This window comes from Necator americanus, chromosome X, assembly GCF_031761385.1.
Source record: "Necator americanus strain Aroian chromosome X, whole genome shotgun sequence".
In the NCBI taxonomy this organism is placed as follows: domain Eukaryota; kingdom Metazoa; phylum Nematoda; class Chromadorea; order Rhabditida; family Ancylostomatidae; genus Necator; species Necator americanus.
The window spans coordinates 19959615-19984021 of record NC_087376.1 but is presented as its reverse complement, the minus strand read 5'-3'; the positions used below and the strand labels follow the sequence as shown (position 1 = coordinate 19984021).

Genomic DNA, 24407 nt, shown 5'->3' with positions numbered 1-24407 from the left:
CGAAGCGTTCTTTTTTTATACATAGAGATACTTCGTGAGTTATGTAGCAACTTAACGACAAAATTTTCCCATTCTTTAATAGTCAACGTTAAAAAAGTGTTGTTGACGCAATCTCACCCAAAACATTCAACCCATGAGAACGCTATGCGAGGATTTGAATGGGATAACACGAGATGAAAAATTGATAGCCTGCAGCTAAATTATCTTCAATTTGCTAATGAAATTGTTCTGACAACATAAAGCACCAAGGCATAACGATTTGATGAAACGTGTAAAGAGAAAGGTCTTCACCTAAAGCTGGATAAGACGACGGCGGAACGGATGGGTTTCTGATGCCCCATTTACGCTCAACGGAACGAACATATCCGAATGCTCTAGCTATGTATACCTAGGTCCGGGAACCAACATGATGAAGGACATGACCCCCGAGCTGGGAAGGAGGAAACGAGCGGCTTGGGGAGCATTCAAGAGCATCGAGGATGTAGTGAAGAGGACCAAGTACATCCGGCTCCGTGCTCACCTATTCAACACCACCGTTCTTCCTGCTTTGACCTACGCTTCAGAAACGTGGGCGTTTCGCAAGGAGAAAAATGTGATCAGCATCATTGAACGCGGAATTGAAAGGGTGATGCTAGGAGTAACCCGCTTTACGAAAGTGAAAGAAGAGATTCGAAGTTCACTCCTAAGTCAAGAATCGAAGATCAGAGACGCTGCCGCATATGCCAAGGAAAGGAAAATTAGGTGGGCCGGACACGTGATGCGCTTTGATGACAACCGTTGGACCAGACCCGTGAGCGACTGGGTTTCCCGCGATATCAAGCGCACTACCGTCGACCCGATGGTCATCTTTTTTCACGAAGTACTTCAAAGACAATTATGATGCTCTTCGTGTCCCACGCGAAAGGAGGAAATGCTTAGTGACTCTGGCACGCGATTGGGACAAATGGAAGAATTGCTGGTGCCCGCTCGACCAATTCAAAGATCAGCGGGAATCAAGGTGATCAAGGTGATCAATGTGATCAAGATGATAGGCCTAATATATAAAATATGTTCTATATGTTACAACTGTATCAAAGGCTTTCTTCAAATCGATGATTTTGAGACACAGCGACATCTTGTACTCTCGCGATACTTCTATGAGTTTTGAAACTGTGTGTCAGTAGTACTGAACCCTTTTCGGAACCCTGCTTGCCCGCATGACTGTCCTTCATCTAATGTTCTTTCTATCCTGTTTAGGATTACTCTTGTGAAGAGCTTATAGGTGACAGACAGCATGCAGATTGGACGATAGTTGCCGATGTCTTGTGGGTCTCCCTTCTTATACAACAGCACCGTCTTGCTGGTTTTGCATTGCTCAGGGACCTTGCATTCCGACAAATAACGAGTGAAGAGCCTCGCCAGTGTGTTCATGAGGGCTGGCGGTGGGTACTTCAGATGTTCAGGCTTGATTCTGCCGAGGCCGGGTGAAGTACGATCCTTCACCGACATGATGGCATGTCGGACTTCGGAAGAGAGGACCTTTGGAATGACATGTCCATCTTCCCTCAGATGGTGAGGAGGCAAGTGGACGTGACTGTCGAAGAGATCCAAGTAGAAGTCGTGAATGATCATTCCCTTCCCTCTTCTCGATGCTGTACTTGTTCCATCTGGGGTCCAAAGAGCAGTCATTGTTGCTTTACGATTGGCGAAGTTCCGACGGGGCATAAGGAATGCTCTGTTCCACCTCTGCAGCTTCAGCCAACACTTCTGCTCTTCTCTCTTTGAGGTCCTCCTTTATCGCCTCTCTGGCAAGCTTTGTGAGCTTGGACGTGAATTCTTGGTTGCCTGCAGCACGTGCAGCTCCACGCTCACCTATCAATTCTAGGGTTTTCGGATACAAGCGTTTATTGGTGGTTTTGAAACTCTTCGCTTTCCTCGTACACTTGAAAAGATGTTCTACAAGTTGAGCTTCCAGTCAGTGTTAGTTCTGGGAGTTCTCTTGGTGAATTTCTCGCCTTTTCTTTTCTCCGTGTGGAGGAAAATTTTCCTCGAAGAAGGCAATGGTCCGATCACGTATAAAACTTTGGTACAACAGCGGCATCCGTCAGGCAAAACCTCTAACTGACGATGTCGATGACGATGGTCAATTTCATTATGATACCCTCCATCGGGTGACTCCCACGTCCAACGTAGAGAGGAGGGCTTCTGGATTTGCGAGTTCCCATGGATGGTCTTAGTCGTCATGATGAGCTCGGAAAGTTTTTCTCCCTGTTCACTCCATTGAAGGCCATGGGTTCCGATGTGAAGTCCTCCAGGCGTTCTTCTGGGGCCAATTTGGCAATAAAATCAGCAATTATGACCATGCAGAAGATATGATTTTTTTCTGTAGAACTTCTCTATGTCCATATACAAAGCTTCGACTTCTTCTTTTTCGTAGCTTGATGTTGGAGCGTATGCGACAGCGAAGATTGTCAAAGCTGGTGTTGGACCACAGCTTCTCATCCGCAGACGTCCGATTCGGGTCGTAAGTTGTTCGAAAGAGTCGATGTTTACTGTTATATTCGTTTTGACGAGGACACCAACTCCTCTACTGTCGCATGTTCCTCAGAACAGTTCTTCTCCAGAGTCATACGTGGCGTTCAGTGAGTGGCGTCGCCTTGGTCAATCCGATGGGGGAACGGTCAAGAGGTACCCGTATGATGTGCTGCCGCGTATCCAGGAGGCTAACGAGCGTCGTTAATTGCACCGCGCGCCTCCTGATACCGTCATAATTGCTACAGTAGCCTGATTGCTCTTCTTGTGCTACGTCTCCCTGACGCCCCGCCCACGCCACACTCCCCTCCCACTTCGCAGTGTCTGCTGCTCTTACAACGAGTTTTTCTGGCCGCGCTTGCAGCCATTATGACGCGCTTTTAAAATCGAACGAAAAGGAAAGTACCTGGTTATTAGATGTTGTTTGAAACTCTACGTAAAATATGCTTGTAAGTTAATATAAAAAGAAAAGAATGAGAGAGTTTTATATAAGTGATACAATTTAGAAATGCGAGAATGAAATTATCCTGTTTCGACTTGTTAGGTGGAAAACATTCATCTCTGGGAATGCAAGAGATGTTTCAAAAAATGTCCCGCTGATCGATGTTATGCTATATGTTTTAAAACTTTCTTTCGATTCCGGGAATTTCTTTTTTGTTTATCTGGCTGGGTGCAACTGGCATCCAACGACTAACGAGGCGCGAATAATGTCTCGCAGACATACATTGTACCTAAAGACATATATCGAAGGTACAAAGGTGTCTGTTCGCCACTAATACACCTAGCCTGTCATTTTGATTTGGTGCAGAGATTAGGCAGAAATGAAGCGATAGAACGCTGTTGAAAGAGGTTTGAAGAACCATACAAAGTTTTATTGTATAAAAGCAAGTATTGAAATATTTGACATGCGCTCTTTATGAACATTGTATCTATATAAAATTTTGAAAAGGTAAAATGTAGAAAGGAGTTTAAAGAATGTATAAAAGTAATAAGTGCATAAAGCTGCTATACGTATAGCTGCTGCAGTTGAAAGTTGAACACGAATTCGTTGAACGGCATCGTGGCAAACACACACTTATACACTACGAGCTTATATAGAAGAGTTAGGGGGGTCAAATGTGTGAAATTATGAGAGGTGTGAAAATATATACATGTTATTCTTTTCCCTGCAGCATCTTTTTAAGATAATCTTTACTTATGTGAAGTTACATTGGATAAAACGATCTACTTATTCTCTTTTATTTCCAATAAAAGAGAATAAGTTTACTAAATCCGTACATCAGAATTTGTTGCGTCAATTCGTTTTTCACTTCCTTCGCTTCAAAATCCTTTCAAAATTCGCAGTATCCATTGCTTCGTCGCGGCTCGAATATCGCGCGCAGCGTTGATTTGCAATAGGTAGGCGGGGTGTAGGTGATTTCAGGCGGTCGTAGAGGATGTCTAGGTGGTGGAGCGGCAGCCGTAATTACGCGGAGGTGCGCGATGCTGAAGGGAGGACAGGAGCGGTCAGCCGGTTTTCACGGGTACCTCTTGTCCCGCACCCAGTCCGATGACGACGTACTTAAACTTCCTGTCTTGCATCATCAGATCTTCAATGGCCGCGTCCGATGCATGCGTTCGGGCGTTATAAGTACAGATAGTCATCCCTGCCCTTTCCGTTTCGGTAGCCTACATGACTCTTGCAACCCCGTTTTTTCCTGACGCTACCGTACCAGGCTTTCCTCCGGAATCAAGGGACTCTTTTCTATTACTGTGTTTTGCATAAAAATTTAAAACCCATGGACAGGTTGCAAGCATCTAGTCCCATGAGTTTGGGAAAGCATTCCCCTCTCCCAGAGCGGACAGGTGGAGCTTATTGTTGGAGGTGACTCCAAATCGCCTCCCTTGCACCTTCCAGTCACTTGATTGCAGGCTTTTGGTCGGACCGACGTGCGGAATACGCTATTATTATGAGCTGATCCTGGCACAGGAGAAACAGGGAGTCCATCCCCTGAATCCACCTGCGTCTCAGGGCACGTACAAGGTCGCTTTTAGCCCCTTATTCGCCACCTGAGGACGCGCCATGTAGCCCCGCGACTAACTGGCTGTGTTCCCTCTAATGAGGGAGACCCGTGGATCATTACTAGTAAGCGTAAGTAATTATCCACCTTGCCGTCAGATCCCGTGTATAGGCAGGTACAATTTACATGACGCCTAAATGTGGTTACGGTGGCGGCATAGCTGGTTAAATCATCTTGTTCGTACTGGAAACAAAGCCCATCACGTAAAGAACGGCAATTGCTAAGTAGTGTTAGTCGGAATAGAACGCGTACCAATGGAAAGGTAAAATGTATGGGGTACAGAAAAAAAAACAACAAAGGAAGTGGCGTGGTGAAGATATAGAGGTTTAAGTAAGCAGATTGGACGCCGATGCCACTGTGTATCGTCTTTGTTGGCCACTGGATGCGTAGTTGAAGTAAAGTGTGCCGATACAGACGACGCACGCGGCCGACGCCGGCAAAGAGAACAATTGGTATGTAACAGCGAAGGAACTCTCTTAAAGCTCTTAAAACTTACCATTGGAAAATAGAGAAAGAGTCGTTGCTTCGGAAGGAGGAAATAAAAATGAACTTCCGTAAGAACGAGTGCTTCTATCACGCCTTCGATAATAATAAGTTGTCGGAAACTCTCAAGACCGCAGAGGAAGGCGAAGAAGGAAAGCGGTAGCCGTGGCGAGGATTGATTACTGTGGTGACTTTTATAAGAACTTCAACACACGCGATGTGGTCTCATCTCACCTCCTCCGGACGGAAAATGTCAAGAAGTTCTACTGCGTCAATGACGAAAATGGAAGCTTTTAGATGGCTCGGGAGAAGAGTAAGCGGTGACCTACTAACAACTTCAAGAGCACCCCAACAGAACAGTTCCTCTAATCACCAAGCCCCTTATCTCTGCGTACATCTAGGCTAGCTTAGCAGACAACCACTAACGGAACTGAATAGGCTCTCAGACGAAAGAGACAGAGAAGGCGACAGCTCCGGACGATATGGCGACAAAACTCAACAGGGGCGCCGTAAGAGGGGTGTGGGAGCTAAGGGGGAGGAGGTAAACTGAAGAAGGAAAAGACTAGGGGGCATGCGATGCTAAACAAACACATATTAAGAGGTGCAAAATGTTAGAAAAATAGAATGGCGCGAATTATTTCCAAAGTCTTTCAGGAAGAACTTTTTCCACACCTCTCGGTGAGGAACGAGTTTGAGAGATGCTAAACAAATGAAAGACATTGAAAAAAACAAGAAATGCGAGACCACAAGTACAGAGGGTGCGTATCGTTAGGTATCCGCAACCTCCGCAACAACCTATCCTTAGGGGAAACGACTGGCAGCAGCGTTCGCTAATTGCGCTGCGCAGCAGTTAATAGCATCAGCAAAACATTGCGCTGCGTTGGCCTTATACCTCGCACATCGTAAAACTTCTGCCCTCATTATCTAATGAGGTGTGAAACATGCCTCGCAGGAGCACGCTATCTCTGGTGCTGCTTCTGTACGGAGTATCGATCACTTACGTATAGAGATACATCGAACGATTGTACACAAAAAACAAAATACCAGAAATAGAAAATAATAGTGTTTTATTTGTGTAAAACAAACAAATCGCAACTTTTACAAACTACTGCAGTACCTTAAGTGCACTAAACACTCGGTATAAGTACAAATATATATCTGTACCTTCTATATAGTTTTTTCAATCACAAATCTACGTCTTCCAACGAGCAGGTTCTCGTTTTACACTTCTAGACTTTTATTCTGGAACGTTTTCAGCTTCATTTATGTTTTCTGATGTTTCCCTATTCTTGTGCAAATTTTCGACGCTTTTGCTTTATTTTTAGCATTTTCGTTTTCTATGGTTTTTTGCACTTTCTACGCTGCTACATTGTTGCCTTCTTGTTCCTTGAACCTCCCTAGAAGTCAACTTTATCACGTTATTGCAATACGAACACGGCACATGACCTCGGTGATGTGATTATGGATGGGCGTGGTTTAGTGATCACAGCTACCCTAAAATATGCCTGCTCTGGCCTATCGACAGTCTCCTCTGCAGGCACATATGTGCCCTTTAAAGTTAGAAAGATGGGGAGGTTCTCAGCGTGTATCCGACAAAACAATTTTTCAAGTGATAACGAACGGTCTGGTGTTCGATTCCTGCCGGAATCATTATCAAGGTAAGAACAGTTAAGAACTGCAGGGAACACATTTTAAAACCATTTTCACACCCTTTCCTACTACGTGCACACAATTTTACTCATTGACAATGAAAACGGAGTTCGATCCTGTCCGGGATTTTTCCTTTTTTCTGCAATATGGAAGAAACAACTAACACCGGTGCAGGGCGCATTCTAAAAACATTTTTACACGACTTCCTACTTCCTACATAGTTTTATCCATTGACAGTGATTACAGACAGTGAATAGTCCGACCCCTGCAGGAATCTTGACTTTTGCGAAGCCAAAAAAATCACGGGGATGAACATTTTAGCGGTTTTCCAGAAACTGTAATTACAGCATCATCTGCCGCATCCAGGTGTGCTTCAGAGGTAAGTTTTTTCGCTTTTGGTAATACATGTCTGATTGTCAGCTGCTTTCACTAAGAGAAATCAGGCATTTGAGTGTACGCATTGGGAACGAACGAGTAATATGACCGGCACAATTATATGGGACAAGGTTGTCATACTTGCAAAAAATATGTCGCTCAGCACATCGCTAATGCTCATAACATGAAAGATCGACTGTCTGAGGGAAGCATGGAATCTTTGGCAACAAGCAATCGTTTCGTCACGCTGAATTGCCGAACACTGTTCAGTGAACTCCAACAAGCCGCCCTCTCTAGTTTTTCAGCGGGTTCTTGTCCACTCACACCTTCTCAAACTCCTTCGCTCTTGACGTACATTGGTTTTCGCGAATCAGGAATGAGGAGAGACAAGGAATTTGCAATGCGGACTCCTTTACAAAGTGCAACCAGGACGCTGCAAAGGAAACACTCCTGGTTTTAATGCCGTAAAAGAAATTTGCTTTTGCATTTGTGGAAACAAAATCTACATGTAACTCTGCATGTGCCGCCAAGCACTGACAATTTCATCCAGGAAAAGCAGCCTAGAAGGAAGTTGCGTCGCTAGCTGCAAAAAGACCGCGAAAACGAATAGACGCCAAGAGCGAAGGAGTTTGAAAAGGCGCGGGTGGAACGGGAACCTGCGGGAAGCCTATGCTTTGTCAAAGCAGTATAGCGGCAAGATGAAAAGATGTTCCCCAGTCCTCAGCATCGCCAATGGAGTGGCTGTCGCTGAAGCAGCCATTCCAATTTGGAGGGATCACTTCAAGATCCTGCTTAACCGGCAAGCGCCTGACCAACCGGTCCTAAACTCGAGCACGTTCATAGAACCAGCGTATGCGGTCAGCGAGGAATCGCCGACCGAGTCGGAGACTTTGGTCTAGAAGAAGAAAAATGGAAAATGTGATGGAGACGACGAAATTAGTGCAAAAATGCTGGTATCGCTTCCTCCTTCTGGAGTTCCTAAATGACAAAGATCATCCGTCCAATATAGATCGACGAAAACTGACTGACTCAGACACGCTTTCATAATTCCTCTCCACAAAACGCTTCGAACTATCGATGAACTCTTTGCCGCGTGTTATGTGTGTTAGCTGTTAGCTGTTAGCTTCTGTACAAAGTTTTGGAGCGGATTGTTCGTGACTGACTTACAAAGATGGCGAAGAAACAACGCGCGACGAGCAAGCTTCTGTCCCTGCCGATCTACGCAAAATGCGCTAAGGTCATTTCTGCATTTAACTCTTTAACGAAATGGCTGTCGTCGACCCCATCACCAACGAAGTTAAGCTTCGAAATTACCTCTCTGCAATTAGCTTCATCGTGACGTACGAATCGGAGAGAGACTTGGGCAGCACCGTCTATAGTGATGGCTTGAGTGCACGAAAAGCTGTTTAGAAGGCTGCCTGGCTACTTTTGGCATAGAGTATGTCACATTGAAAATCTTCACGCGAAAGTCGATGTGGTGTACTGGCAGATGACACATGGAAAGTAGCAGCATGTTGCACCACCATGGAAAGTAGCCATAAGAAACTGTCTTCATTTCTTTGGTTATATAATGAGGAAAACAGCAGATCGCCTTGTTCAGCGAGTTGTGAAGAGTTTGTCGGACTGAAAAGAGCCATCTGGACGAAAACAGAATTTCTGGACCAAGGTGGTGAAAAAGGACCTGTGGACACTCGGCGTGGGTAGGCGTTGAAGCGAGACGTAAGGTTTCGCGACACAACAGAGAATGGACTGATTTTGTGCAATCTCTTTCTGAAGATCGGAAGGGTTAGGCAGAGCTATGTTCAAAGACCACACCTAGGCGAAAATACGGGGAATCGCGTCAAGCGATAATATCAGCCATCCGATTAAATCAAGTGAGTCGACATATACCCTGAGTGGAAATAACTCTTGGACGGTTCGGATTTGGTTAGGTTGAAGTAAACATAAATAACAGACTGCAGAAAAGTCGAAAAGGACAGGTGGGAATCCGTCTAGAGAAAAATTAGCGCTGTAAAACGCTCGAATTCCGCTTTTTCAGAGGCCCTTCATTCTCTTTTGAAAGCTGGTTGAGAAAAGTTGAGGAGTTTAGGATGTTTTAAACTTTCTCTCAACTAACTTTTGGGAGAACGAAAACAAACTGTGAAAAGTTTAATTTTCATAGCAACGGTCCTCCTCAACCAAAAACTTCAAACCGACTTAATTTTCCTAGGCCACGAACTTAGTTATTGGAATTTGTTTCGTTAAAGAGTTAAATGCAGAAATGGCCTTAGCGCATTTTGCGTAGATCGACAAGAACAGAAGCTTGCTCGTCGGCTTGCTCGTCGCGCGTTGTTTCTTCGCCATCTTTGTAGGTCAGTCAAGAACAATCCGCTCCAAAACTTTGTACATAACACGCGGCAAAGAGTTCATCGATAGTTCGAAGGGTCTTGTAGAGAGGAATTATGAAAGCGTGTCTGAGTCAGTCAGTTTTCGTCGATCTATATTGGACGGATGATCTTTGTCATTTAGGAACTCCAGAAGGAGGAAGCGATACCAGCATTTTTGCACTAATTTCGTCGTCTCCATCACATTTTCCATTTTTCTTCTTCTAGACCAAAGTCTCCGACTCGGTCGGCGATTCCTCGCTGACCGCATACGCTGGTTCTATGAACGTGCTCGAGTTTAGGACCGGTTGGTCAGGCGCTTGCCGGTTAAGCAGGATCTTGAAGTGATCCCTCCAAATTGGAAGGGTTGCTTCACCGACAGCTACTCCATTGGCAGTGTTGAGGACAGGAGAACATCTTTTCATTTTGCCGCTATACTGTTTTAGTAGAGCATAGGCTTTCCGCGGGTTCGTGTCCTCCCACGCCTTCTCAAACTCCATCGCTCTTGACGTCCACTCGTTATCGCGGTCTTGTTGCAGTTGACGACGCAGCTTCCTTCTAAGACGCTTTTCCTGGTTGAAGTCACCAGCGCTGCGCGCGACACATACAGAATTGTACGTAGATTTTGTTTCCGCAGATGCAAAGGCAAACTTCTTTTACGGCATTAAAACCAGGAGTGTTTCCTTTGCAGCGTCCTGGTTGCACTTTGTAAAGGAGTCCGCATTGCAAATTCCTTGTCTCTCCTCATTCCTGATTCGCGAAAACCAATGTACGTCAAGAGCGAAGGAGTTTGAGAAGGTGTGAGTGGACAAGAACCCGCTGAAAAACTAGAGAGGGCGGCTTGTTGGAGTTCACTGAACAGTGTTCGGCAATTCAGCGTGACGAAACGATTGCTTGTTGCCAAAGATTCCATGCTTCCCTCAGACAGTCGATCTTTCATGTTATGAGCATTAGCGATGTGCTGAGCGACATATTTTTTGCAAGTATGACAACCTTGTCCCATATAATTGTGCCGGTCATATTACTCGTTCGTTCCCAATGCGTACACTCAAATGCCTGATTTCTCTTAGTGAAAGCAGCTGACAATCAGACATGTATTACCAAAAGCGAAAAAACTTACCTCTGAAGCACACCTGGATGCGGCAGATGATGCTGTAATTACAGTTTCTGGAAAACCGCTAAAATGTTCATCCCCGTGATTTTTTTGGCTTCGCAAAAGTCAAGATTCCTGCAGGGGTCGGACTATTCACTGTCTGTAATCACTGTCAATGGATAAAACTATGTAGGAAGTAGGAAGTCGTGTAAAAATGTTTTTAGAATGCGCCCTGCACCGGTGTTAGTTGTTTCTTCCATATTGCAGAAAAAAGGAAAAATCCCGGACAGGATCGAACTCCGTTCGTTTTCATTGTCAATGAGTAAAATTGTGTGCACGTAGTAGGAAAGGGTGTGAAAATGGTTTTAAAATGTGTTCCCTGCAGTTCTTAACTGTTCTTACCTTGATAATGATTCCGGCAGGAATCGAACACCAGACCGTTCGTTATCACTTGAAAAATTGTTTTGTCGGATACACGCTGAGAAACTCCCCGTCTTTCTAACTTTTACGGGCACATATGTGCTGACAACTCTAATTCTTGCTGTGAGCTATCTGTGGCGTGCATATTATAACATATATTTTTTAATTTACTTGCAGCACTATATATTCATATTCATTGTAGTAATTATTTGGTAATATTTATTAAATTACATTATATTATTTTAATTTATTTATTGAGCGTAAATTTGTTTCTTTAATCCTATTTATTACAACTAAGTTTTGATTGCTATATGAGCGGCGAAAGAATGAGATGAGAGAGTCTTCTTTCACGATGGTCTTCTATGAGGAGTATATCTCATATTCTTTATAGAAGACTTAATACATATCTTATCGTTGTTAGGAGGGTTTTTTTTTCAACTACACGCTTGACTCTGCTCAAAATAGAAAGACTGTTGGACGTATCGTCGACCGCAAAATTCCAAACATTGTCCATCTGCCCATCAGCGCAGTTCCTTCACGAAATGCAGCGATGCCATCCACGCTAACCGATTCGCGATTGAAAAACACCATGAGGAGCAAAAGCTGCTACAAGCGAATCGAATTTGAGAAGCTTTCGATCGCTTTCCGAATGAAGACATATGGAACGCTTCTCGACAAGATGTCTTTTCAGAGGGGCCAATCAGATACGCCCAAATCCTCCAGACACATTTACGAAGTCGAGCCCAAGCGCCAGCAAAACGTCGGCGGAATTTCCCACGGCCTTCGGCCTGCTTCAGGACTCAGGCCCATCAGGCTCTCCATAATCGTCATGGACAAGGTCAAGCGTGGTGATGGGACATGACCCTCTGGAAAAAGACCCCCACTCTTCCCTTCCTCCCTCCAACGTTGCTAAGTTCTCCATTGCTGCCAATTCTATATATTGGAAATCTCTTGTGCTTCAAAAATCAAAACTGAGAAATAAAGGTAAAATGTGAATTCGGTAGCTGACAGGAGTAGTGAAACATCAAACAGTCGTAGAAAGTAATGCTGAGATTTTGAAATATCGGTCTTGAAATATTTTCACGTGCTAAAATCTACGAAATATCCTTAATTACTGATTAAAGCACATAACGACAACAGCGAGAAGATTGATGCATAGATCGAATTAGAGAGGAAGGAGTAAAAAGAAAACGGAAAAAATCAACCTTTTGTTCTGCAATGTAATAATGAGGCCGCACAGGTTCGACATTCCGCTAAGACAAGTTTTTGAAAAAGAATTTAAAACTTGAAACTACTCCTAAAAGATGAAGACCTTAACACTTCATAGTTTTCAGCAGTTTACACGTGGGTTAGGTAGAATTAAATTACCAAAAACCTCAAAACCTGTGCACATTGTTAGGACTGCAAGATCGCAAACACCTTCTTGATAAAAGCGAATCGTAGGAAATAGATGCTGACATAGAAAATTCTTAGTTACAAAAGTGTGGAAGGTGATTCGCTCAGCGTTAGGTTACTCCAAATTCTTCGAGTTTATTCAAGATCACTTTTCGGCGCTTGACCAGAAAGTGAGATTATAACAATTTCTCCCATTCCAGGAAAACGGAACAGCGTTTTCAAAAATCATTATATATGTGGATAGAAAGGATATGTATATGGAAACCCCCATATGCAAAATTTCTCCTTTCCACACCGTCTGACTCTCTGAAGATTTAGATGGGAAAACAAAAAAATTTCTAATTGTGTTCCATCTGAATTCCAAAAGAAGAACTAGGAGGTTGCAAAGGCTATGTTAGGACAACCTTTCTTCGATGAAAGGCTACCTAAAGTATTTCTCTAGGTGCTCTTGTCTCGAAGTTACTTGAGATCCAGACCTAACAATGCGCACAGAATCTGAGCTTTTTTTAGGCATTGAATTCTACTTAATCCACGTTTGAACTGCTGAAAACTATGTAAAATTAACATCTTTATGCTTCAGCAGTAGTTGCAAGTTTTTACCATTTTTTTAAAATTTGTCCAAGTGTGTGTCGAAGCTGTGTGGTCCCGTTATTACATTGTTAACACATTGTGCATTGTCAAAACAAAATGTTGATGCTACCATGTTACTGTACTGTGTCTGAACGTTAATATACCTTTTTGTAATGTATGTAGTTTTTTTTAATATTACTCAATATAATATATTATTTTGTACTGTATGTACTCAATACTATGCAGTATTGTGTCCTTATTATCATGCTATGCTCGATTCACTACTGCCCACAGCCCACTTCCTTATCACCCCTCTCCATATGATCCCCTCAGTGGCAAAAACCCATTACATGCTCGACTTTGATCATGGATACCACAAGTGGAGACCTTCCAAAGCCTGTACTACGGACGCTACTCAAGCCGGTGACGCAATGCTGGCGTCTCAAGACAAAGAAAAACACAATTATGTCGCAAAGGGCAAGCAGAGTTGAGGCTACATCCCAATGTCAAAAAGTGCATGAAGATTAACAATGACGACACGAGATTACCACTATTAGGACTGACGGTGTAGACATTCCGAGGACCATTCAAATATTTCGGTTCAATGGTCGCATACGACGGCAGTAGCACGTGAAGTTACCGCTCCTGTAAATGCTGGGAGAGCTAAGTAATGAACAACCACTTGCTCTGAGTTGAGAAAGGAGCAAAGGATGAGCGACAGTATCATGTCAAGGATATACAGAACCGTCATTCGACCTGTAGCGCTCTATGGCGCCGAGTGCTGCGCGGCGACCAAAAAAGTGGAACGTCGTGTAAAAGTGGTGGGAGTGAAGATGCTCGTTTAGTGTCACTGATCTCTTCTGCACGATATCCGGCAGGGACTAGCCGTGACTCACATAGTCTACAAAATACGTTATACTCGCTATAGATGGTAGGGTCACGCCCTACGGGGTTATAACTGTACTCTCTGTAAAATTGGCATAGACCTATGTTATGAAGGTAGGGAACGGTCAAGAGCTACCTGTATGATGTGCCGCCGCGTATCCAGTAGGCTAATGTAAGCGTCGATAATTGCATCGCGCGTCTCCTGACACCGTCATATCGCTACAGTACCCTGACTGCCTCTCTTGAGCTTCGCTCGCTGACGTCCCGCCCACACCACCGCCCCTGTCCATTTTGCCGCGTCTGATGCTCTAACGACGCGTTTTTTTCGCCGCGTCTACAGCTCTTTTGATGCACAGTTAGAATTGAACGAAAAAGAAAGTGTGCCTGGTATTAGATGTTGCTTGAAACTTTATCTTGTAAGCTGATATAAATGAAAGACGTTTGTATATATGTCATTTAGAAAAGGGAGTGAAAAAAAAAAATTATCCTGTTTTGACTTGTTAGGTGGAAACCACTCATACATCTCTGAAAATGCAAGAGATGCTTCAAAAAATGTCCCGTCGTTGTCACTGTTAGCAGTAATGGTATTTTTCTTTAGTTTTTGGCTTTTCTAGAAATTTTTTTGCACATTTAGCTGGGTAAACCTCCACAACGGTTTACCGCCCCATAGTGGCGTGGAGGCGACACTGGGCGTCGAACTGCGATGCACAGTGGAGATTCATCCTCCGGCAGGGTCTCCCAAGCTGAGAAGGAGTTCGACACATCCGACATTCCGACTTCTCGGGATCGGAAGCCTAGCTAAGGGTAAACCACTACTAAGATTCACCACCGTCTAGGCAAAATGTCGCAAGGTGGCTCCCTGATCCATATAGGTTGGGCGACGACCTGTGGTGAAAGCTAAGCTCGCCGTGGCATGGCTGCTTAGTTTGGGGAAAAGTCTTTTTGCCACTTCAGCATATACACTGCATCAGTACCCTGCACACTGGGCCTGCCGTCTCAGACGTCGGACGGTATGGCGACCGGTGAGAGGCGATCAAATCTCAGGTTGCTCAGGACGTCATTGAATTGAATTCTGGACCAAGGCGACACACCCACGACTCGCCATGGAGACTGTCTCAGACTGTGTACTTACAACGCGAGAACAATTTCCACAGACGCTGACCTGCATGCCCTTCTCGGAGCTGCAGAGCGTATCAAATTTCACGTGATTGCTCTGCAGGAGACCAAGTGCAGAAGGAGCGACGTACGACAGATGAATGACGGTACACTCGTCATTCGTGGAGAGAAGGTTCCGTCGCGAAATGTAGGCGGTGTTGGTTTTGTTGTGTACCCATCTGTCGTCCATCTCGTCGATTCTCACGAGATCTAGTCACCTCGTCTGGCCATTCTTCGCCTCCGCCCGCTGCGCAAAAAACCCATCAGTATCATCAACTGCTACTCACCAACATCAGTAGCTGATGAATCCGAATTGGATGCGTTTTACGAGGAGCTGGAGGAGATGATCCGCAACGAGAAGCCCTTCTACAAATTCGTTGTCGGAGACTTCAACGCAAAATTAGGAAAGGACACAGAAGAGGAATACAGGATTGGAAGATTTGGACTAGGGGACTGGAATGAAAATGACAATCATCTCGTCGGGCTGCTGTCCGCCGCTCTCCTCTTTCATGGGAATTCTATTTCCATGAAAAAAGATCATCGTCGGTGGACATGGGAATCGCCAAATGGCGCGACTCGTGCGGAGATCGACCACATACTCACCAACCGGAGGTGGTGTCTACTCGACGTCACAGTAGTACTATCCTTTTGTAGTGGTTCTGATCACCGTCTCCTTCGTGCGAAAATAGGACTTAGCCACACGATGGAAAAGAACATCTGCTATCGGCAACGAAGGAGAAAAGAAGTCGTCCACGACGATTGCGTACTCGAGGACTCCTTGTCCCAAGGTGACTGGAACATCGAGGAGGACCCAAACGTAGACTACGAGATGCTGCTCAGAGGATTACGAGCCTGTGCTGAGCGTATCTCGAAGCCGCGCACAACAAACTTGGATCGAAGACCACCAAGGAATTGTTGGAAAGAAGGGCTTCGAGGCTTGATCCAAATGCATCGCACATTGAGCGGTTATTAGCAAACACTAGCTGCACAAAAGCGTTGCAGGGGGATCTTTTGAAATACAGGCAGATGAAGATTCTGGAGGCAGCACAAAGAAGAACGAGTCTAAAGAAGTGCCGCAGAGATCTCCGCGAATATAATATTCCACTAGCAGCCTTGCTGAGCGAAGACGGGACTCGCACGTCTTCTCGTCGTGAGATGGAAATCATTACGGAAAGGTTCTACTCGAACCTTTTCCGTTCATCAACTCTTGTATCAAGCCCGATCATCCCCACTCTGGTGAAGTCCACCACGGATTCTCCCTTCGGAAGAACGAGTCGCTATCAAGAGCATGAAACCTGGCACAGCTCCCGCACCTGATTTTATATCAGCAGACTTTCTTCGGGCTGGTGGCCATCCACTTCATGTGATCTTAGCAGCGCACATGACATCCTACCTTCAGAAAGAAAGGATCTCAGACCAGTGGAAGACTTCGTTCTTATCTATAAAAAAAGTGACCGAGAGGACCTTCGGAACTACCGTCCGATATGTTTGCTGAGCGTGTTATACAAAGTATTCACCAAGATCATCCTCACACGCATATCTAGGACGGTGGATGAAGCCCAGCCTCAAGAACAAGCTGGATTCCGCCACGGGTTCAGCTGCTTGGACCACATCCAGACCATGTCGAGGGTCATAGAGGTTTGCCGGGAATACCGCCTGCCCTTTGTTCTAACCGTCGTCGACTATGAGAAAGCCTTTGACAGCGTAGAAACGAATGCAGTACTGTCAGCGCTGGTCGATCAAAGTGTGAACGCGTCGTATTTGAGGACATTAGCCAGTTGCTACGATCGATGCACGACTAGGATACAGCTTTTCCACCGCCCTCTCACCATACCCATTGGAAAGGGGGTACGACAAGGCAATACTATATCGCTGAAGCTGTTCACGGCTGCATTGCAATGGATAATGGAATCAATTCCCTGGAAAGAAAGGGGCATATGTGTTGATGGAAGATTTCTCTCGAAGCATTCTTTTCGCGGACGAGGAGTACAACATGAAGGCTCCCAAATCGTGGAAACTTCATCATACGTATACCTCGGGCGTTCTATGAACATGGAAAACGACTTGAAGGGAGAACTGAATAGAAGAATGAGAGCAGCATGGGCAGCATTCGCAGCCGTCAGGGAAGCTACGGACTAACTGACGGACCAAGATCTTCGAGCCCATCTGTTCGACTCGACAGTCCTTTCAGCGCTCTGTTACGCAGCGGAGACGTGGGCAGACACCGCGGCCACGTTTAAGAAGCTACTTACTACCCACGGAGCCCTTGAGAGATGCCTTCTGAAGTTTAACCGGCGCGCGCAACACCTAGCCTACCTTCGCGGCTACGAGTTAAGAGGAATGTCTCGTCTTCGCGACACAGCGGATTATATATCGAAAGCAAAGCGTAGATGGGCCGGTCACACTATGGAAAGAATCGACGGTAGATGGACCAAAAGAACGCTAGAGTGGATCCGAAGAGATGCTAAACACCTTCGAAGAAGACGGCCAACGAGATGGGGTGAAGTATTCCCTACACGGAGCTCAGCTGGATACGGCTCAAGGACCTCCTCAACGTCACTCACGAAACTTGAGAACATCTTAGATGACAATGGCGAGGGAACGAAACGAGTGGAAGAGATGCCGGGCCATCTAAGTATCTAAGTAAGTATATAAGCTGGGTAAAACTGGTATCCAACGCGTAAGGAAGCGCCAATAATGCCTCGCAGACGTACACTGTACCTAAAGGTATATCTCGAAGATACAAAGTTCCCTGTTCGCTTCAAAAAGACGAAAAGCACGTGCGAACGGCTGATCAAATACAACACACAGTAGCCAACAGTTTACGCGATCTGACGTACAACGTCATTTTTATCACTACGACAGTGATATTCACGTCATTTCATGTTAGCACATCATTCTTCGCTAACAGTGGAGAACGGAGGAGACTCATACTTCGAATGATGTCTCCAAATTGTGGAGGTTCGAGAGAAACATTGATGTAAAATTAAGCTGGATTGCTCTCTAAATATAGAACTGAGCGTTTAATTAAAAACCATAAAATCTTTCATCTACTCTTAAATTTTCGGGTAAAAAAATGGATAAAGCTTTGATAAAAAAGCAATTCTAATTTCAAACATGTCGTTACTGTTATTTCTTATTGAACGGTGAAGGCGAGCGAAGCGAACACCAAAATAAGCTTGAAGTCCTGCTTTAGCCGGACGTTCAGGCTGGTATAGAAATAGAGCGAAAAAACTTTGTCGAAAGGAGTTTAAAGAACATAGAACGTAACACAGTAACACAGTAACATAGAACGTACAAGCAAGTATTAAAATATTTGACACGCATTCTATATAAACATTATATCTGCATAGAACTTGCAAAATAGAATTGCTCAAACCGGGTTCATTTTGCAATAAACATAAAAAGGACTGGTAAGTTTCATTTTATTCTTTAATTGTAATCATTTAAGATTTGTGAAGGTGTAGACGTAGATTACCTGGTATAACTGCAAATTTTGATCATAAAATTGCAGCTCGCATAGTTGCTGCAGTTGAAAGTTGAACATGAATTCGTTGAATGACATCGTGACAATCACACACTTATGCACTGCGAGTTTATATAGAACAATCAGTTAGGGCGCAAAATGTGTGAAATAATGAGATGTGAAAGTATATGCAAGTTATTATTTTCCCTGCAGTATCTTTTTGAGGTAATCTTTATTAGTATGAAGTTCTTCAAATGAGGTCAATGTAGGTCACGCGTATCATTCTTATCAGTCATAAAATCTCCAACCTTTTGGTACTCCATGATATGCACCTGATGATATAACTTTTAGTTGGATAAAAGGATCTATTTTCCATCTTGCTGCGTCTAGGTGATCTAACCACATAGTACTTTGCTACTGCTTTCGAACTCAGAGGGCTACTCCATGATTGAGTGCTTAAATGCTAGTGTTGGCTTCTCTGTTGGTTTCTCTGGTCCTACGGACCTAGCGGGTGGGAAAAAGGCAAGGAAGAACCTAAGGGGCAGAATAACAGCCTTTACTTGTATGGCTTGTCAGTGAGAGTTAAAGAAGGTGGCTGCCACAAACACCAAAGTTGCATGCAAAGCACGATACTTTTGGGCCAAGAAGTTTTTCAGTGCTAGGAGGGAATGTGGCGTAACCAAGGCGGTAAAGAATTGCAGAGTCTAAGAGTGAGCCAGACGCAATCATTGAATAAGATTTCAGCCACACAAGCGAACAGAACGATATAAGGCATCCGTGACAACAGGAGTCTCTTGATTGGCAGCATAGACAATGAACGAAGCAAGTGTTAGGAATTTTGAAATTCAAGAAGGCACGTTGAGAAGGCAAAATTCAGAGTTCTTCTTATAATTTCAGAGAAGGCGAACTTTCATGTCAAGAGCAATTGTTAGACACAAAGACAAAGGGGGCACTTGTCTTGTCTTAGTCCCCAAGAGAGACAGCTGTAAAAGGTTGGAGCCGCGATAACCTGTGGTAACTATTACGTTGGTGCAAAAGTAATATGCGCTTTCGAACATTCATCTCAAAACACTATATCTCTTTTTATCAACTTTTTCAGTCGAGATAAAAACTGTTACAATCTCCGCATCTTTGCCAACAAGACACAAGTTTGTTTATTCCCGCTGCATAAGAGTTTATAGAGTCCACAAATTTCCGGTAGTGGCATCACCTTGGTTTTGGAGGATCTTACCTCTTAGGCAGCTGTCCAGATGTTTGAAAAAGTGACAATCGATTGGCAAAAGGTCTAGCGAATATTGTGGGTGGGGAAAGTCCCGTAGCCTAAATCGCTCAACTCCAGTAGCGTCACCCCGGAAATGTGTGGTCTTGCATTGTTACATGTTAAGAGAATTGGGCCCTTTCTGTTCACTAACGCCGGGCGAAGAAGTTTGATTTTCCGGTACATTTTGTCTAGTTCTTTGCAGTACTTCTCTGCGGTGATTTTAACAAGGTTTAATTAAGCTGTAGTGGTTTACACCTGTAGCAGACCACCACACAGTCACCATGTTCGCCTTCGGGTGCATTTTCGGCTTCGAGAAATGCTTGAGAGCTTTATCCTTGTCCATCCTTTGAGCAGGATGCTTCTTGTTGTCGTAAAGAATTTAATTCACGTAACGATACTATCAAAAATGGATCACTCTTGTTGGGCAGTTCTCAAAACCTCGGTTTCCTTGGGACTCGCTCAGTTCATGCGGCACAGATTGTTCAACATTTCCAATTCTTTCCAAATGGCGGACGACTCTTGAATGGTCAACGCCTAGTTTCTGAGCCATATCTCGTGTTGTTTTAAGCAGATCATTTTCGATGATTGCCTTCACCAGAAGAGCGACCTCAACTTTCCTTAACTTCGAGGCTCATATCGCCACAATGAAACCTTCGGAACCAACGCATACCGTAGATTCGGTAGTGCTTCCCTCACCCCAAACAACGTTGATATAGAAAGCTACAGATCTGCCCAGGTTTAACTCATAAAGAAGAATTGGTGGAAATCCTGCCTGGACATGACTTGGCTTGACTTAATCGGCGGGCTCATATCTTCGCCTGACGCGATTACCCGCATCCTGGCCTAGGTGTGCTGTCCTTGAACATAGCCTTGCCCAGCCTTCTCGATCTTCTGCGAGAGCTTGCAATCAACCCGTTCTCTGTTGTTCCATATGTTGCGAACCTTTACGTGTTGCCTGAGTGGCCTATCCACACCGACTGTCCTTAGAGCTTATTTCACCACCTCACCCCAAAACTTCCTTTTTCGGCCAGGTGGCCTCTTCGAGCTTGAATCTGACTCCTGAAAGAAACTCCTAAAAACTCGTTGAACAAGGCGATCTGTTGGTCTCCTTAATATGTGACCAAGAAGCGAAGACGATTTTCCGTGGCTACTTTTGATGACGGTGCAAGATGTTGACATTTCCACGTGTCATCCGCCGGTAAACCACATCAATTTCTGCGTAAAGATCTTCATTGTGGCATACCCTAGGCTAGAAGTAGCCAAGTAGCCGTCTAAGCAGCTCACAGCTGCAAACAAGGCTTTTCATCACTGTAGTAAGTGCTGCCCAAGTTTCCGATTCGTACATCATGATGAGGATCTGTAGACTGGGGATCGGTAGACTCGCAGTTTGAATTCCTTGGTGAGGGGGGTCGACCACAGGAATTTTGAGGAGTGAAATGCGGAAATGGCGTTAGTGCATCTTTGCTGAATACCTTTCTGCCACTGTTCTTAGGCGTACAGCTTAAGTAACAGTACCCATCGACAAGTTCTATCGGTTGTCCTTCTACCTTGATCCCCGTGCAAGGTTTCTAGGAGACCTACATCTGCTTGTATTTTTCAGGGCGTAGACGTAGTCCATAGGCTGCAGCCAGCTTGGATACAAGGTTGATTACATTTTGTAGTTTCGTACTGCTTTCTGCGGATATAACAACATCGTCAGCGTACTCGAGACCAGTCGAGGATACCTTGATAGTGCTAAGACGATGTCGTCAGGACACTGACCTACTGTTCTTCGCATGATGTTACTGCAACTGTTACGTGTGTTACCGTTACATGTGTGTCAATGATGAAGTTAAACAGGAAATATTCTGCCATTGCCCCTTGTCTTACTCCAGTTACCACCTCGAATGGTGTTATATATCCAGCCGGTGTTCGAACTGAAGCAGTCGTTCTTTGATTCATGATATCAAGTAAGCGAACGAACGTTTCTGGTACTCCATCGGCTAGGAGCGCGTTGAGAAGACGGCTACGATGTGAAGACGGAGCAAAAGCGGCTTCAAAGTCCAACAACGCTAATTGCATTGGCTCCGAATATCGCTGTCAGATTCCGATCGCTCTATTGACGATGAACACCTGGTCAGTGGCAGATCGTCCAGGACGAAAGCCAGTTTGCTCGTCGCGCGTTGATTCTTCGGAATGTTTAATAGTTCGGTCCAGGATAGTCCGCTCCAAAACCTTATACATAACACGCGGCAAAGAGATTCCTTGATAAGTCCTAGGAGCCGTGACGGATAACTTCTTGTGAAGGGAATTTATAATAGCGTGTCTCCACGATTCAGATATCCTTTTGTCTATCCATATTGGGCGGATGATCTTCGCCATATCACGAATCTCAGACGAAAGAAGGTACTTAGGGAGCAATTCGATATTCGCATACCATATTACCTCGTAAGTCTTGGTACTGAGCAAATATTTATTCTCGTTCACTTCAACTCTAATAACCACAACGAAATCCGCTACAAAACGCTCTACCGCTTCTAAATTGGAAAACTGAGAGAAATGAAAGAATTTGAAGTCAAGATAAAGCAGCAAAAAGCGCGCATTATTTTTGCACCAAGCTAATAGTTGGAGAAACGAGTCGCTTGTGTCAGTTAAGTTACATTTCAAGCATTTCACCAAGAGCTTTTCGAAATTGTTGTGTGATACTGCGACGTCATAATCAAAGAACTGCTTGGCCTCTCCAATGTCACTAACAGAGTCAACGTCTTATAACAAATTACATAGAGTAGATTTAATAATGACGGGTGGGTGTACAGAGTTCGTTCCTTCCCTGGCACGATTTACTACTATTGATCGTTTGTCGCGAAGATGCACCAGTTACGCGCACCGCTGGAGGCTTTGTTGAAGAAGAACGTTCCGTTCAAATGGAATGAAGAATGCGAAGCAGCCTTCAATCGCGCCAAGGAAGTGCTCGCTTCAGACCTGCTCGTGATGCGATTTGATCCTAGTCTGGATATAATTGTCGCAGCCGATGCATCAGACTATGGAATTGGATCAGAGATTTTGCACAGGATGCCAGATGGGACCGAGAAGGCAATATGTCACGCGAGCAAAGTCTGCAGAAAGGAACTACGGTCACATTAAGAAAGGAGAGACGTCGGAGAAACCTGCAGAACTTTTGCAGTGCTGCCGACGAACACCATGAGCCAGGAAGACCGGCGGTAACATGGTAGGGCAAGGACGATCGCCAACATCAAGGACAATGTCAAAGATCGACCACCAACCATCGTGCCGCCGGCAACAACTCGACCAGTTCGACAACGCGGACCTCCCAGTCATTTGCAAGCCGATCCAAAAATGAAGACGTACGTGATGCATCTTAAGAAGAAGGTGTTGGAGCCCTAGACATGTTAACCATGTTAGTTCATGTTGCCGCGTATATATTGCGCTTTGCCATTGTACGTAATTTCTCTGTTGTGAGGTTCTTGTTTACCCGCGAAATGTACGCAGCAGTGTTAGCGGCTTGTTAGGCTTTCGTTTTCGTTTTCAATTTTTGCGGTTCAACAGACCAACTTCACTGCTCGTCTTCCCGTTCCGTTGCGTCCATTCGATACCTCATTCTAATGTTTCGAAATAACAATAATCAATAACAACATAATTCTTAAAAATCAGAACACCGCTCCCTTGTAGCTCCAGAAAAATCTCTATCAAATGACATGTAATGTTTCGCCGTCTCTTTACTTCTATTCTTAGATAGTTTGGATAGGTTACAATGATTAGATAGAAGAAACTTCGGACGTTGCTGATCGAAGATCGCAAATCAGGCTTTCGCACCATTTGTGGATCAAGTGCTCGCTGCAGATGCTCCTTTTTGGCTTTTAAGAAGTGTTTACGTCGAAGATTACTACAAAGGCAGCGTGAAAGTTCACTTCCTTTGAACAACACTAAAACTTCAATCCCAAGTTCTATACCACTCAGTGAAACACCACATTTGTAAAACACGAACTCCTCAGATGCATTTATTACAACATTCAAAGCTATATCGCTGAGAGAGCTTTTGTGAGGCCTGCCACTCTGACTATGTACTACATTTTAAAGGATAAAATCACTGGCGCATCAATCCACTTGGTGTGCACCAACTGCAATTTGCGCCAATTCCGATTACTGCAATTCGTAATCGTTGAGACTCTGGAAGCGTTTTTATCCTCCCAGACAAGTCGGGTACCGATTTATTGACCCTGGAGAAATGAAAGGCTTGGTTGGCACCAGGGCGGTTTCGAACCAACAACCATATGGCTACAACGGACCTTCAACCGACTACACAAGCCCGTTATTATTATATCTACTTTATGCATACAATTTTGAAGAGCTTTTGGTGAAATGTTTGTAACTTAACTGACACAATCGACTCATTCCTCCAGCTGCTAAGTTGGTGCAAAAAAAGCGCGCTTTTCGTTGCTTTAAATTCACTTCAAATTTTTCATTCCTCTCAGTTTTCCTATCTAGAAGCTGCAGAGCGTTTTTTTAGCCGACTTCGTTGTGGTTATTTGTGCTGAAGTGATTTTGAAGAGAATAAGTATTTGGTCACTACCAAGACTTACGAGGTAATATGTCCAGGCGAATATCGAAATGCTCCCTAAGTACCTTCTTTCGTCTGGGATTCGTGATATGACAAAGATCATCCGTTCAATATGGATGGACGAAAGGATACATTCAGCAGGCAAGCAAGGTCTACTCTCGT

At 44.5% G+C, this 24407-nt stretch overlaps 12 protein-coding genes across 15 annotated transcripts; 7 read left to right on the top strand and 5 right to left on the bottom strand.

The window, feature by feature from the left end:
- Nucleotides 1–406: 406 nt before the first annotated feature.
- On the top strand, nucleotides 407–880 carry RB195_024302 (uncharacterized protein; the record flags this gene model as incomplete). Its single annotated transcript, XM_064212017.1, has 1 exon — nucleotides 407–880. One exon carries the CDS (start codon nucleotides 407–409, stop codon nucleotides 878–880), a length of 474 nt encoding a protein of 157 aa, XP_064067898.1.
- A 254-nt stretch (nucleotides 881–1134) lies between these two features.
- Nucleotides 1135–1704, bottom strand: RB195_024301 (uncharacterized protein; the record flags this gene model as incomplete). 2 transcript variants are annotated; one of them, XM_064212015.1, is made up of 1 exon in its annotated part: nucleotides 1135–1704. In XM_064212015.1, the coding sequence occupies one exon, from the start codon at nucleotides 1702–1704 to the stop codon at nucleotides 1135–1137; it is 570 nt and encodes a 189-aa protein (XP_064067896.1). The 2 variants fall into 2 exon arrangements, with proteins under 2 accessions (XP_064067896.1, XP_064067897.1); XM_064212016.1 differs by having other exon boundaries at nucleotides 1135–1611.
- Nucleotides 1676–2481, bottom strand: RB195_024300 (uncharacterized protein; the record flags this gene model as incomplete). Its single annotated transcript, XM_064212014.1, has 3 exons — nucleotides 1676–1851; nucleotides 2106–2302; nucleotides 2372–2481. 3 exons carry the CDS (start codon nucleotides 2479–2481, stop codon nucleotides 1676–1678), a joined length of 483 nt encoding a protein of 160 aa, XP_064067895.1.
- A 5116-nt stretch (nucleotides 2482–7597) lies between these two features.
- On the top strand, nucleotides 7598–7978 carry RB195_024299 (uncharacterized protein; the record flags this gene model as incomplete). Its single annotated transcript, XM_064212013.1, has 1 exon — nucleotides 7598–7978. The coding sequence occupies one exon, from the start codon at nucleotides 7598–7600 to the stop codon at nucleotides 7976–7978; it is 381 nt and encodes a 126-aa protein (XP_064067894.1).
- A 1688-nt stretch (nucleotides 7979–9666) lies between these two features.
- On the bottom strand, nucleotides 9667–9942 carry RB195_024298 (uncharacterized protein; the record flags this gene model as incomplete). Its single annotated transcript, XM_064212012.1, has 1 exon — nucleotides 9667–9942. One exon carries the CDS (start codon nucleotides 9940–9942, stop codon nucleotides 9667–9669), a length of 276 nt encoding a protein of 91 aa, XP_064067893.1.
- Nucleotides 9667–14095, bottom strand: RB195_024297 (uncharacterized protein; the record flags this gene model as incomplete). The annotated part of the gene is made up of 2 exons (XM_064212011.1): nucleotides 9667–10033; nucleotides 14034–14095. The coding sequence occupies 2 exons, from the start codon at nucleotides 14093–14095 to the stop codon at nucleotides 9667–9669; spliced, it is 429 nt and encodes a 142-aa protein (XP_064067892.1).
- A 722-nt stretch (nucleotides 14096–14817) lies between these two features.
- Nucleotides 14818–15933, top strand: RB195_024296 (uncharacterized protein; the record flags this gene model as incomplete). 2 transcript variants are annotated; one of them, XM_064212010.1, is made up of 3 exons in its annotated part: nucleotides 14818–14849; nucleotides 14925–15093; nucleotides 15175–15933. In XM_064212010.1, 3 exons carry the CDS (start codon nucleotides 14818–14820, stop codon nucleotides 15931–15933), a joined length of 960 nt encoding a protein of 319 aa, XP_064067890.1. The 2 variants fall into 2 exon arrangements, with proteins under 2 accessions (XP_064067890.1, XP_064067891.1); XM_064212009.1 differs by lacking the exon at nucleotides 14818–14849 and having other exon boundaries at nucleotides 15058–15108.
- Nucleotides 15934–15986: 53 nt separating this feature from the next.
- RB195_024295 (uncharacterized protein) lies at nucleotides 15987–17099 on the top strand (the record flags this gene model as incomplete). Its single annotated transcript, XM_064212008.1, has 3 exons — nucleotides 15987–16135; nucleotides 16203–16306; nucleotides 16360–17099. 3 exons carry the CDS (start codon nucleotides 15987–15989, stop codon nucleotides 17097–17099), a joined length of 993 nt encoding a protein of 330 aa, XP_064067888.1.
- RB195_024294 (uncharacterized protein) lies at nucleotides 16581–17099 on the top strand (the record flags this gene model as incomplete). Its single annotated transcript, XM_064212007.1, has 1 exon — nucleotides 16581–17099. One exon carries the CDS (start codon nucleotides 16581–16583, stop codon nucleotides 17097–17099), a length of 519 nt encoding a protein of 172 aa, XP_064067889.1.
- Nucleotides 17100–17300: 201 nt separating this feature from the next.
- RB195_024293 (uncharacterized protein) lies at nucleotides 17301–17603 on the top strand (the record flags this gene model as incomplete). Its single annotated transcript, XM_064212006.1, has 1 exon — nucleotides 17301–17603. The coding sequence occupies one exon, from the start codon at nucleotides 17301–17303 to the stop codon at nucleotides 17601–17603; it is 303 nt and encodes a 100-aa protein (XP_064067887.1).
- A 2484-nt stretch (nucleotides 17604–20087) lies between these two features.
- Nucleotides 20088–21748, bottom strand: RB195_024292 (uncharacterized protein; the record flags this gene model as incomplete). Its single annotated transcript, XM_064212005.1, has 3 exons — nucleotides 20088–20304; nucleotides 21269–21411; nucleotides 21494–21748. 3 exons carry the CDS (start codon nucleotides 21746–21748, stop codon nucleotides 20088–20090), a joined length of 615 nt encoding a protein of 204 aa, XP_064067886.1.
- A 786-nt stretch (nucleotides 21749–22534) lies between these two features.
- RB195_024291 (uncharacterized protein) lies at nucleotides 22535–23071 on the top strand (the record flags this gene model as incomplete). Of its 2 annotated transcripts, XM_064212004.1 has the most annotated exons (2): nucleotides 22535–22780; nucleotides 22925–23071. In XM_064212004.1, the coding sequence occupies 2 exons, from the start codon at nucleotides 22535–22537 to the stop codon at nucleotides 23069–23071; spliced, it is 393 nt and encodes a 130-aa protein (XP_064067885.1). The 2 variants fall into 2 exon arrangements, with proteins under 2 accessions (XP_064067885.1, XP_013291867.2); XM_013436413.2 differs by lacking the exon at nucleotides 22925–23071 and having other exon boundaries at nucleotides 22535–22810.
- Between the last annotated feature and the right edge of the window lie 1336 nt (nucleotides 23072–24407).